The sequence below is a fragment of the Anticarsia gemmatalis genome, chromosome 30, assembly GCF_050436995.1.
Source record: "Anticarsia gemmatalis isolate Benzon Research Colony breed Stoneville strain chromosome 30, ilAntGemm2 primary, whole genome shotgun sequence".
In the NCBI taxonomy this organism is placed as follows: Eukaryota; Metazoa; Arthropoda; class Insecta; order Lepidoptera; family Erebidae; genus Anticarsia; species Anticarsia gemmatalis.
The window spans coordinates 507,850-521,102 of record NC_134774.1 but is presented as its reverse complement, the minus strand read 5'-3'; the positions used below and the strand labels follow the sequence as shown (position 1 = coordinate 521,102).

The following is a 13,253-nucleotide window of genomic DNA, read 5'->3' as shown; positions in this document are numbered from 1 at the left end:
ACTGAAGAATTACTATTGTATTATCTGAATTTAATTTATGTAAACTATTAAGAACATCATATGCCAATGGAATGCCTCGTTTTGTGGACGTACACAGTTCTAAATGTTGGAGAGCACTTTTAGAGTCAGTGAATATCACAAACTTACAATGATTTGCTACTGATCTGATATATGATAATGCTTCAGCAATCGCGATGAGCTCAGCATGCATAATAGAAATACTGGATTCCTTTATAGACACTTTCAGCGAATCATTTGTCTGTATATCTAAGAAGGCAGCCCCTGCACCTTGACTATCTTTGGATCCATCCGTGTAGATTTTATAAAATTCAGCATACTCCTCATGTATATATTTGTTGCAAATTAACAGTAAATTTTGAGTGCTACACTTACGTTTGGGTGTGTTTAAATTCTTAACATTCGGGTTTATAAAACTTTTAGTGTTAATATTACTGATCCAGGTATCCAAACCAAACATCTCGAGTTGCTCACTAGAATCCACCGATATATTCCTAAATCTGTCAAATGTAGTGACCAGTAATGGTTGTTTCCTGCGTCTCCAGTATAAACCCTGACACAAACTTGACAGTTCCTCTAATATTGAACACAAATCATTATCTCTTAGGGATCTAGTCTTAAGGATAAATTTGCCAGCTAAGTATGTTCTTCTTACAACCAATGGTTGAAGTAGCAGTTCCGATTCCATAACATGGATAGGGGTGCTTTTTATAAATCCTCCTATCGCACGCATATACTGGTTCTGCACTCTGTCTAGCTTAACACAGTGAGTTGCACAACTAGAGTCATATAAAAAACTGGCATAATCTAAACGACTACGAACTACAGATATATAGAGGGTCCTCAGGTGACTAGGGTGTATTCCCCATCCGGGACCGGTAAGGACTTTGAATATATTTATAAATTTTAAGGCTCTCTCTCTGACCTCGTTTATATGTTTTGCCCATCTCAAGTTTCGATCTAACCACACTCCTAAATATTTGACAAAAGGTACACATTCTAAGGACAGACCATCGATACATAAATTTACAGTTTGTCTTCTATAACCATTCTGAAAAATGCATACTTGACTCTTACTTGCAGATATATTCCGACCTAACTTTAATAGCAGTTCATGAAGAATATTTAAGTTATATTGTAGTTTAGATACACACTGAGTGATAGAAGAACCGGTATAATATAATACGAAATCATCCGCATATTGAGAAATAAATATATCGGTTTCTATAGTTCTACATATCTCAATGGTGGCCACATTAAATAACAAGGGACTTAACGGGTCTCCCTGCGCTAAACCTCGCTCTGATGTTCTACATATATAACCATCTTCAGTACGTATTTTAAGTTGTCTTTCTGTTAAAAAATTCCATAAGTATTGACAGATTTTGACCCCCACTCCAAAGTTATGTAAGATAGTAATTAACATTTGGATATCGACATTATTATAAGCACTGTCTATATCAACAAAACAAGCAATGGTGGAGTGCCTTTCCGAAAACCCTTTTTGTATTCGTGCTACTAAACAACTTAGACTGTCCAAACAACCTCTAGTTTTTCTGAAACCAACCGTATTGACAGAGAATAGGTTGTTTTTTTCAAAATACCATTCTAATCTCCTATTGATTATTACATGGAAAATTTTGCAGAGACAGCACATCAAGGATATAGGCCTAATTGACGTCACTAAGTTAGGGTCTCTTCCCGGTTTAGGGATTGGTATTAAATTAATATTACGCCATTGGGTGGGTACAAAGCTATGAGATAAAAATAAATTATATAAGTGAAGTAAAAAAAGTTTCCCATTCCTCGGCAAGTACTTGATCATTGAGTACGATATATCATCGCATCCAGGAGATGTATCCTTACATTTAATACATTTATCAAGCTCCTGTATGGAGATACTCCTCTCGAGATCTACATTGTGATTCGATAACATAGGCATCTTAGGTGATACATAATCTGGAGTGAGGGACAAAAGTAGGTTATTAGCTGCAGTACTGTCTACGACTAATCTAGGTGACCTGTGACCCTTTATCCATCGCATTTGCCGCCACATATGGGATGCCGAAGTTTGTTCATCAATTGATGAACAAAACTCGATCCAAGACTGATGTTTAGCTTGCCGAATCAGTTTCTGCGCTATTCTAATTTTATCATTTAAGAGATCCAGGTTAAGTGGTGTCGGATTTTTCCGGAAATTTGATAAGGCCAACCGTCGAACGGCTACGGCCTTAGATAAGGACGGATTCCAGTATGATTTTGGGGTAAACTTTGTGTCTGGATTTTGTGAAATTTTAATAAGGGGTATGTGAATATCTGCGGCTAAATAAATAACGTCAACAAATTTGTCATATGCCAGTTGGGGGTCTTCAGGAAGAATTAAGCATGAAAAGAGTTTCTCTAGACAGGTTTCATAACCGACCCAGTCGGCTTTTTTAAAATTTCTTTTGATTTCCAAATGGTTGTTCATGTTACATTCAGAGGAAATGTGTATTATCAAATGATCACTTCCTAAAGTTTCTTTTGATACAGACCAATTGAATCTCATAGCGATGTCCAACGTAGCAAGTGTAATGTCAGGGGCTGACTTTTGCAAATGACCACTAACTAACTTAATACGCGTATCACTGCAGTCATTCAATATAGCATAACTATTATCGATCATGGCATCTAATATTTGTATCCCTCTGGAATCTGTTTTAATTGACCAATTAGTGTGATGTGCGTTAAAGTCACCAAGTATAATAGTTTTTCTATTAAAGCTAGACAATATATCATACCAGTCTGAATAATTAGTTCGTACCGACGAAGGACAATATATTGCAATTATATTTTCTATAAAGGAACAATTAAATATTTTAACATGAAGACATTCTATACCCCTATTCGTAATTTGGTAGTTAGTAAGTTGAGCTCTAATTGATTTGTGTGTGAGAATGGCCACTCCTCCGTATGAGTCAGCTCTATCGCGCCGAAATGTATTAAAATCCCTGACTCTTAATGCACTATCGGGCTCCAGCCATGTTTCAGAAATTACTGCTATATGAATATTACTTGTAAATAATAAATGTGTAAATGATGTTAACTTAGGCTTGAGACTTTGTGCATTCCATTGCATAATGTTCAGTTTAATACGTTTACTATTACTATCCATTAAAAACACTTAATGCTAACTGTAACAAAGGACTATCTGACACGTTTTCTACCACCACCGATAATACCCACTCAATAAATAATTTAAAAATACTTTTGATTTTCGCCATCAACGAAAGTCTTTTAAGGAAAATAATTTCCTTCACCCGCACTAATAAGTCCATAAACTGATGCGACTGATCATCGGTATTTTCCTCTGCGACATTTTCTCTTATGTGACGCAAGCGAAGTTGTGCGAGTCAGCTAGTTTCTCATAAATGTTTGTGAATTGGTGAAAACAACATGAAAAAGAGGATAAATCTTTGTAAAATAATACCTACATCGTAACATATTAGGTCGGGGAAAAGTCTTTTCACAATATAGTATGTATGAACTAGTAATAAAATCTTTGGCTTCAAGAATCACAAATGAGTACACAGTTCATTAGGTTTCTTTCAGTGAGCTCGTGAGGTACCCAAATATCGAGCTTTTTTGTGTAGAGAAAAGATTTTATTACAAGTTCATACATACTATAATGCGAAAAGACTTTTTCCACGACCTAACCCTTCCCTCATTCCGGGAGGAGATCATTTACCCCAATTTAATATTAATATTAATAAATAAATTAATGTCTCACTGCTGGGCAAGGGTCTCCTCCCGTAATGAGGGAGGGGTTAGGCCTTGAGTTCACCACGCTGACCAAGTGCGGGTTGGGGACTTTGCATACCCTCAATAAATGTATTAAACAAATTTTATTATTACTAATATTTATTTATGTTTTTTCGTTTTCAGACATCAGTAAAAGGGATTCGTTCCATCGTTAACTTCACTGCACGCAAGGAGGCCTCCACTAACTAAATATTGGACGATTTGAAACAAATATACCAGCTTGATATTGTAAGTTAAAAACCTATGAATTGTTGCTAAATGTAGCTCGATTCTCTACTACTATCGACTACCGACAAACGGCTAGCTTTTCATTAGCGTTTAAACTCATAAAACAACGCTATTGGATAGATAAACTACCGCTAAATGTACACAGAAACCGGACATAAATAGATAAATGTAGAGTTTGGTGTAAATTTACATGAAAATCTATTTTTGCCCGGTTTCTTAGTACATTTAGCGGTAGTTTATCCATTTAATAGCGTTTTTTATAAGTTAAACGCTATTGAATAGATAAACTACCGTTAAATGTACTCAGAAACTATTAATATATAAATAGTAGTATATTAATATAAATAAATAGATTTTCGTGTAAATTTACACGAAACTCTACGTTTACACGAAAATCTATTTATGCCCGGTTTCTGAATACATTTAGCGGTAGTTTATCTATTCAATAACGTTTTTTATGAGTTTAAACGCTATTGAATAGATAAACTACCGCTAAATGTACCTCAGAAACCGGGTTATAGCGCCTCTAATGGCTTCAGTAAGGATATTATTTTATTTTAAAAGACAACTCCCGCACTAAGAATTGCTCTTGTGTCGGTACAAACATACAAACAAGACACAAAGTACAATAAAGACACGAAACAATTATTTGTGGTTCAAATAATTGTTCCGTGTGGGAATCGAACCCACGACCGTTTGACGCAATGGTAGCGGCGTGGCGACCTAAACCACTGCGCCACGGAGGCAGTCAAAATAATTTGGCAGTACATTTTAGTGTGAAACTTAAGATACTCGATAGTAATGACTGTAGAGAATTTAGCTACTAATAGATTCTATATTGAATTGAAAATATAAGTTTAACCTTTAGATAAGTGTCGGTTAGCGTATAACTGCTGGATAATGTATAATAGAATACGGGAATTAACGCGAACACGCATTTTACCTTAAAATGCCTAACGTTTCGGCGCAGGTTGCACTCGCCGTGGTCGGCTACGCCTAAATGCCTAACATTTTAAGGTAAAATGCGTGTTCACGTTAATTCCCGTATTCTATTATACATTAAACATGCAACGCGAGAGTTTAAAAGTTATAATTGCCGGATAAGTATTAAATTGAAAAAAAGGTTTACCTTTTTTCTTCTTTAAATGACAACTCCCGCAATAAGAATTGCTATTGTTGATTTTACAAACATACAAACAACGGACACAAAGTATTACGAAAAGCCAATTTGTGGATCGCACAAATAATATAATTAGGTACTTGACATTCAAATCAGCTACTCTTTATGAAATGTCAAAAACACATTTTAGTATAGAAATACGACGTAGTGACGTCACAGTTTCGTATTTTCGTTGGTATCAAATGAGTGCTTAAAAATGTTTCAGTCTGTAATAATATAACTTTAAACTACCCAATTGGGAGTTGACTGTGTTAACGAAATATGATTAAACTTGTACTCGTAAAAGGTTCTTCTAAAATGTTCAGGCTATGTAATTTTCGTAAATAATGTTGAAATTGTAATTATTACAGACTGAAACATTTTATTAGGCACTCATTTGATACTAACAAAAATATGACATAGTGACGTCACTACGTCGTATTTCTATGCTAAAATGTGTTTTAGACATTTCATAAAGAGTAGCTGATTTGAGTGCCAAGTACCTAATTACTTATCTAAAGGCGCATTCCCACTATGTCGTGACGACAGATAATCGTGTAGTTTTAAGTGTCGTGGCTTATATGTTTAAATGGAGGTGTTCACATATAGAACGACACGACTTACTGTCGTCTACGACATTTTTTGCAGTGACGACAGATTATTGTGACAGTGGGGACGGCTAGCACGACAGTTACTATACAATAAACATTTTTTAACGACAAACAATCGTTATATTGGGAACAGCTAGAGACGACAGTCGTCCAACGATAAATTAATCGTTACGACATAGTGGAAAGCGCTTTTAAGCATAGGTTATATGACACTTATCAATAAGGTGTAATTTTGCCGTTAAGTTTCATTTTCAATTCAATATGTTGTCTTATTCCACAAGTCTTAGCCCACATTCCCAATGTTGGGCAAAAACTCTTAATTAAACTTAGTGAAAGTAATACTCAATGTGTAGAAGTTAATATTGTTATTTAGGACAAAAAACTATTATTTCTTCCGACTAAATTTCGAATAATTTTGCTTTATTACTAAGTAGAGGCCGCCCGCGACTTCGTCCGCGTGGAAACCCTTCCCGTGTAGATCCCGATCCCTCAGGAACTCCGAGATAAATGCTAGCCTATGTGTTACTCTGAGTCTTCAGCTACCTATATACCAAATTTCATCGTAATCGATTCAGTAGTATTTGCGTGAAAGAGTAACAAACACCCATACATACATACTAAATTGGTTATTTTTTTTTTATATCTTTGTAAATGTCGGGACAAGGTTGTATGGGATCGATGTGATCAAAAGTCCCACGGGATATTGTACTATATCCGGACGAAATCAGGCCAGTCCACTAGTTAATAAAGCAAAATTTATTCAAAAAAATATTTATTTTAAACTTCAAAAGTGTTCCCAATCTTCATAATAATGTTTAAAAGTAATAGTTGAAGAAGCTTCGATATATTTGTTTATTATATTTATTTAATAGAAAATATTATATAATAGTAAAAGTACAGTCAACTTGGGTAACTTTGAATCATTTGGGTAACATTGAACGTGGGAATTTGAACTAGTTTCCATTATTTTTTCATATGAAACCAACACAATTGATAAAAGTTTTCAAAACTAAAATGAATCTTTATCAATTGTGTTGGTTTCATATGAAAAAATAATCGAAACTAGTTCATATTCCCACTGTCAATGTTACCCAAATGATTCAAAGTTACCCAAATTGACCTTAAATAATAGAAATTAAAATTTGATTTACAAGTAGGTAATTTTAGTTCTACAAGAATACTGGGTACCAATACGCAAACTACATATTTATATTACCAACTAAATAGAATTCAAAAATATGCAGTTTTAAAAGACAACTCCCGCACTAAGAATTGCTCTTGTGTCGCGGGGACTTTTACAAACATACAAACAAATAAATTGCGCATAAATTTACCCCATTATACCAAATATTGATGCAATTTAATGAGCAATTTTTCACTATACAGTAAAAGAGGATTAAAATTACATACTTCTAAGTACATAAATAAATATGAACAGTATAAATGCACAAATAATTGAAAATAAATAAATGTCATAGAATCGGTTGATTTTGAAATATATGAGAAATGTTAATTTAAATTTAATTTGCACAAATACAACAATAAATATATATATATATCTCTCTTTTTGTGGGATATACTGGTAAATAATAATTCAGTTTTTGCTTAATATATATAACTCAAAGGTGACTGACTGACATAGTGATCTATCAACGCACAGCACAAACCACTGGACGGATCGAGCTGAAATTTGACATGCAGGTAGATGTTATGACGTAGGCATCCGCTAAGAAAGGATTTTGATCAATTCTACCCCCAAGGGGATAAAATAGGGAGATGAAAATTTGAGACCAAAGAACGTCACTTGGTACGATCCTTACAAACTTCCCTTGCTTCATTCACATCCATACATGTTGTCATACAGGACCGCCGGTTACGAGTAGCACCTGATCTTTTTACAAGATATTTTATCAGTATATCCCACAATAAAACTAAAATAAATATATAAATAGAATTATATATTTACTAAATCTATACTAATATTATAAAGCTGAAGAGTTTGTTTGTTTGTTTGTTTGAACGCGCTAATCTCAGGAACTACTGGTCCGATTTGAAAAATTCTTTCAGTGTTAGATAGCCCATTTATCGAGGAAGGCTATAGGCTATATATCATCACGCTACGACCAATAGGAGCAGAGTACCAGTGAAAAATGTTACAAAAACGGGGAAAATGTTGACCCATTCTTATGTGACGCAAGCGAAGTTGCGCGGGTCAGCTAGTATATTATATTATGTATTGAATCTTCCAGTTCTCAGTATGAAAGTATTATATAACAATATGTGATTTAGATATTGTTAGTATTAGATATATAGTTTGTATTTAAAATTGTTTATGTAATACAATTGATAATATTAACCGACTTTCAAAATATTATTCGACTTTTTTGCAGTACATTTTTAATGTCAAACTCTCGATACTCGATGGTTTCGATACTAGGGAATCGCGCTACTGGTCATTACTTGACTGTTGCCGCATTCCCAAAAACACAGCAAAAATTAATAAAAAAAAAAAGTCTTAAATAGTATGCATATTTCGCATTTCCAATATCCACAACACCATATACCACATTTTAGGGTTTTTGACAGTTTTTACATATCGTTCACTTGCGATGTTATTGCGACATTTCGAAAATTTAAATTTTACAGTATACCATTTTTAAAGTTTTGATCGTCGCTAGTGCTACACTGCGATAGTTAGTTTTTCTCTCGTTACGTGCCATTTATGGAGTAAAAAAATATCGCGTTTTTGTAGAATAAAGAGCGCATTAATAAGGCGGTTTCGAATAGCTAAAAATAAAACTTTTGAATTTTTCGAATTATTGTATTGTCGTGATATATCAATGGTCTGATAAAAATTTAAAATCTCTTCTCTAACGATTGAAAAAATAGTCCGAAAATGCTTATCTTTAGTAACTCTATTCTTAACGGTACCTATCCCCAAATAAAGTTAGTTTAAATAGCTAACTACTGAAACCAATTCGTGACTAAAGATAAGTTATAGCAAAGTCCGGTTAATATTATTAATTGTATTTACAAGCTCTCTAAATGTTAGTAAAATATGATATTATAGATAACCCTATTGTTTATGCAATAATTATTATTAATAATTAGTTCTTTCCCAATTAATTTTATGAAAGAAGCACCTGTTTTTTGAAAAAATATTGATTCTCTATATAAATCTCTTTGGCGTGGTCTCCTCTCGTAATAAGGAAGGGGTTAGGCCTTGAGTCCACCACGCTGGCCTGCGGGTTGGGGACTTAACATACCTTCAAGAACTGTTCTAAACAACTCTCAGGCATGCAAGGTTGCATCACGATGTATTCCTTCACCGTTATAACAAGTGATCATTATTTCTAATACACACATCACTTGGAAAAGTCATTGGTGTGTTGCCTCGGGTTCGAACCTGCGACCACTTGCGTGGGAGGTACCAACTTATACCACTCGGCTATCACTTTTCAATATAAGTATGAATCAAAAATCTTTAGAAACCAGTTGCATTATTTCAATAAAACTTAATTATTGTCATAAAAATAATTTAAAACCCGCAGAGTCTCGACAAATTGTAACCAAAGCGTTTTTTTTTACTTTTTATTTGACAAAAAGACTGTACAAAATAATACTGCCCATATTTCGTTTAATTCTCATTATAAATGTTTAAAAATTATAATTAAAGTGAAAAAAAAAATGTAAATATTTCCTTAGTTGTCGTTAGATTATTAGGTAATGTGTTAAATGTTTAATTGGGGTGGAAGTCTGTTTGCATTTAAGGGAGTCATTTGACACCCGACTAAAATTGATTTCATGCTCCTCTAAATTGTTACTTTATTCATAAACACACTATAAACCAATTTTAGTTAAAAAACTATTATAATACAGTCAACTTGGGTAACTTTGAATCATTTGGGTAACATTGACAGTGGGGATTTGAACTAGTTTCGATTATTTTTTCATATTTAACCAACACAATTGATAAAGGTTTATTTTAGTTTTGCGAACTTTTATCAATTGTTTTATATAATATTGTTCATATGAAAAAATAATGGAAACTAGTTCAAATTTCCACGTTCAATGTTACCCAAATGATTCAAAGTTACCCAAGTTGACTGTAGTGCGATATGTCTATCAAAAAGCAGCAGATTTATGCCCGGTTTCTGAATACATTTAACGGTAGTTTATCTATTCAATAGCGCTTTTTCTATATGAATTTTATCGCTATTGAATAGATAAACTACCGCTAAATGTACCTCAGAAACCGGGGGTAAATATTTTAATATATTTTGTCTTATCGGTTTATATTAGACACTAGCTTTTACCCGCGACTTCGTCTGCCATTTTCCCTTGGGAATGCGTCATTTTCCCGGGGTAAAAAGTAGCCTATGTCCTTTCTCGGGTATCAAAATATCTCCGTACCAAATTTCATGCAAATTGGTTAAATAGTTTAGGCGTGATTGAGTAACAGACAGGCAGACAGAGTTACTTTCACATTTATAATATTAGTATGGATTTAAATGTGACAGTCGACCACCCCAATAAGACCATATTGAGAAAATTGTAAAGTAGTCATTGCTTACTTCAGAGTATTGTTATATTCATGTAAGGGATATTAGCTTTGACGATACGAAAACACGATTATGAGACGATATCTGATAGTTACACTAACTGCTGGATAAAAGATATTTACCCCCGGTTTCTGCTACGTTTAGCGGTAGTTTATCTATTCAATGGCGTTTAAACTCATAAAAACGCTATTGAATAGATAAACTACCGCTAAATGTACTTTAGAAACCGGACAGACTCGTCAATAACACCCCTCTTTTTGCGTCGTGGGTTAAAAAGAAACTAAAGATTCATCAAAAACCGCTGAAAAATAGCAATAATATCTATATGGTCTCATAATCGTGTCTTTGTTATTACTTAGTCTAAGTTAAAACAATATACGCGAATTCATTTATATTAAAACACAAATTTGTAGCAGAATTTTTCAAAGTCGAAATATATTTTCATGACCCGACATTTCAACTCGGGTCAAATTATTCAGTTGCCTTCACCGGTCAGTAAACGATCTGTCGGTTATGCAATGCTGGCGCGGTCATTTCATAGATGGGGAACCGTGCAGTGTTAATCTCTGGAGTACACATTGATAGTATGGTTAGTGGTCAACCTAGTGTCAAAGTTGTTCAAGCAAAGCCTTTGACATGACTTAACGACTGTTATCTTAATTGACAACAACCGGGACCGACTTTTTACGTGCCCTCCGAAGCACGGAAACACCCTGTTCGAATACCACTATGCGGTCCCCCATCCATGAAATGACCTTCCCAGCGTTGCTTAACCTACAGATCGTTTAAGCGGTGAGCGCAATGAGATATAATTATGTGAGTAGAAGTACTTTGTTCAAGCGGCTTGAAAAATTCTGACACAAGTATGAAAAAATAAAGGAATTGAAATAGATATATTCGCGTACAATGTTTAATTGGATGTTAGCACAATAAAAAAAATATTAGAATCTGAATAGGCCAAAATTTTACTGTGTTTTTATAGTAAATGTTTTTAAAACTCGTGCAACACTTACCCCCGGTTTCTGAGATACATTTAGCGGTAGTTTATCTATTCAATAGCGTTAAAACTCATATAAAAAACGCTATTGAATAGATAAACTACCGATAAATGTACTCAGAAAACGGGGGTAAGTGCTCTTTGTACATTTAAAAAGACGACTCCAGCAGTAACAATTGCTCTTGTGTCGCGGGGACTTTAACAAACATACAAACAACGGACACAAAGTACAACCAGACACGAAACAATTATTTGTGGATCGCACATCCCATTTTTGAAACATTTAACTATTAAAACACAGTATAAAGTTAATTAATAATTCATATAAACTCTCTATTTTAATTACGTCACAAATACCAAAGTTTTAGTACTTCCTTTTTGTAAAAATATTATTAGTTTTGTTTTAGTTTAGTATTGTAAAGGAATACATAGATATTTTGAAACTAAGTACAAAATATGATATATTGAAAGTACACGTTAAATTGTGGGTCCCGGCTGTCACTTTCAAAGATCTTTGACAGTCGTTAACAGTGGTCAGAAGCTTGAAAGTCTGTTAACCAGTCTTACTGAGTATCGTGTTATAACCCAGGTAACTGTGTTGTGGAGGTCAGATAGACAGTCGCTCCATGTAAAATACTGGTATTCAGCTGCATCCGGTGAGAAGAAGAAGAGAAGAAGCCGACTACAACATAGTTGGAAGAAAGGCTAGACTGATGATAACTGCGTTAATTCCCGTAAAATATTAAACTTGCAACTTTAAAGTTTTAAAATATCTATGTATTCTAAAAATTGTCTCAAAATATGCATTTTGTAAATTTTATTTTTTGATTTTTTTTTTTCTTGGATTAGTCGAAAATTTGTAGTTTGTATGTAATAAAGTTAATTATGCGATCATATCTTTTTATTGTAGGGAATTTTTGATTTAAGGTTGATCAAAATATTGATTGATCATTGATTGTGGTGTGGACAGTTGAAGACTTGACAGTGGGTTTGATTCCTGTTTATGGCAAGATTATAGTATACAATAGCTGATTGTGAAAGATTCGATTTTCTGGTTAGACAATATATACATAAAATCACGCCTTCTTTCCATAGGGGTAGGCAGAGACTATAGACCTCAGTTAAGACAATGTTAATTCTTAACTAAAAGATAAATTTGACTCGGGAATCGAACCTTGTATCTCGACATATAACTACAAGTTATGAATAACTTGATTTACAAAATAATATTGCAATAAATGGGATTCGAACCTACACTACTACTACTGGTTATAAAATAATGCTATCTGTCTTCAAATGTCCATATTATAATAACGTTTGCAATTGAAAAAGTAATAAGTATGTAATCAAAGATTTAAAATTAAAATATTATATGTACCTATAGTTGTACCAAAGTGTATTTAAAGAAAATAAATTATTTTAAAATGTATTTGTGAATTTTATTTCATCTCCTAACCAATTTTCTAACCTTTAATAAATAAATAAATAGATATAAAATTAAAAACACTTTTTTTAGTTTGACAAAGATTTTATTTAACTGGTTTTTTACAACATTAAAAATAAGTAAATTAACACTATTTATACACATTACAAATATATGAAAAATTATAACAGATGGGGTCCTAGGATTTATCAAAACAACTGATATCTAAAATGAATAATTAATGAGCAATAAAAAGTTTCAATCTCAACATTATTTACAAAAAAATTACACAGCCTGAATTTTAGATGAACCTTTCACAGTTACAGTTTTACAGGGACCCACAAATTAACGTGACTGAAACACGAAGGCACTCGATGTGTATAAGATGGTAACCCATCCAAGAAACAACCTTGGCAAGCGTAGCTTAACCTCAGAGATCGATCCGCGCGGCTGT

General features: G+C 33.5%; 1 protein-coding gene across 3 annotated transcripts in view; it reads left to right on the top strand.

Moving 5' to 3' along the window:
- RSG7 (Regulator of G-protein signaling 7) overlaps positions 1-12,805 on the top strand; it is a 28,615-nt gene extending 15,810 nt beyond the window's left edge. For 2 of the 3 annotated variants that reach the window (XM_076133589.1, XM_076133587.1), the window contains exon 17: positions 3,943-12,805. In XM_076133589.1, the coding sequence (XP_075989704.1) occupies positions 3,943-4,008 (66 nt within the window). In that variant the 3' untranslated portion in view covers positions 4,009-12,805. The remainder of the gene's footprint in view (positions 1-3,942) is intronic. The other variant, XM_076133588.1, reaches the window with a different exon arrangement.
- The last annotated feature ends 448 nt before the right edge of the window (positions 12,806-13,253 follow it).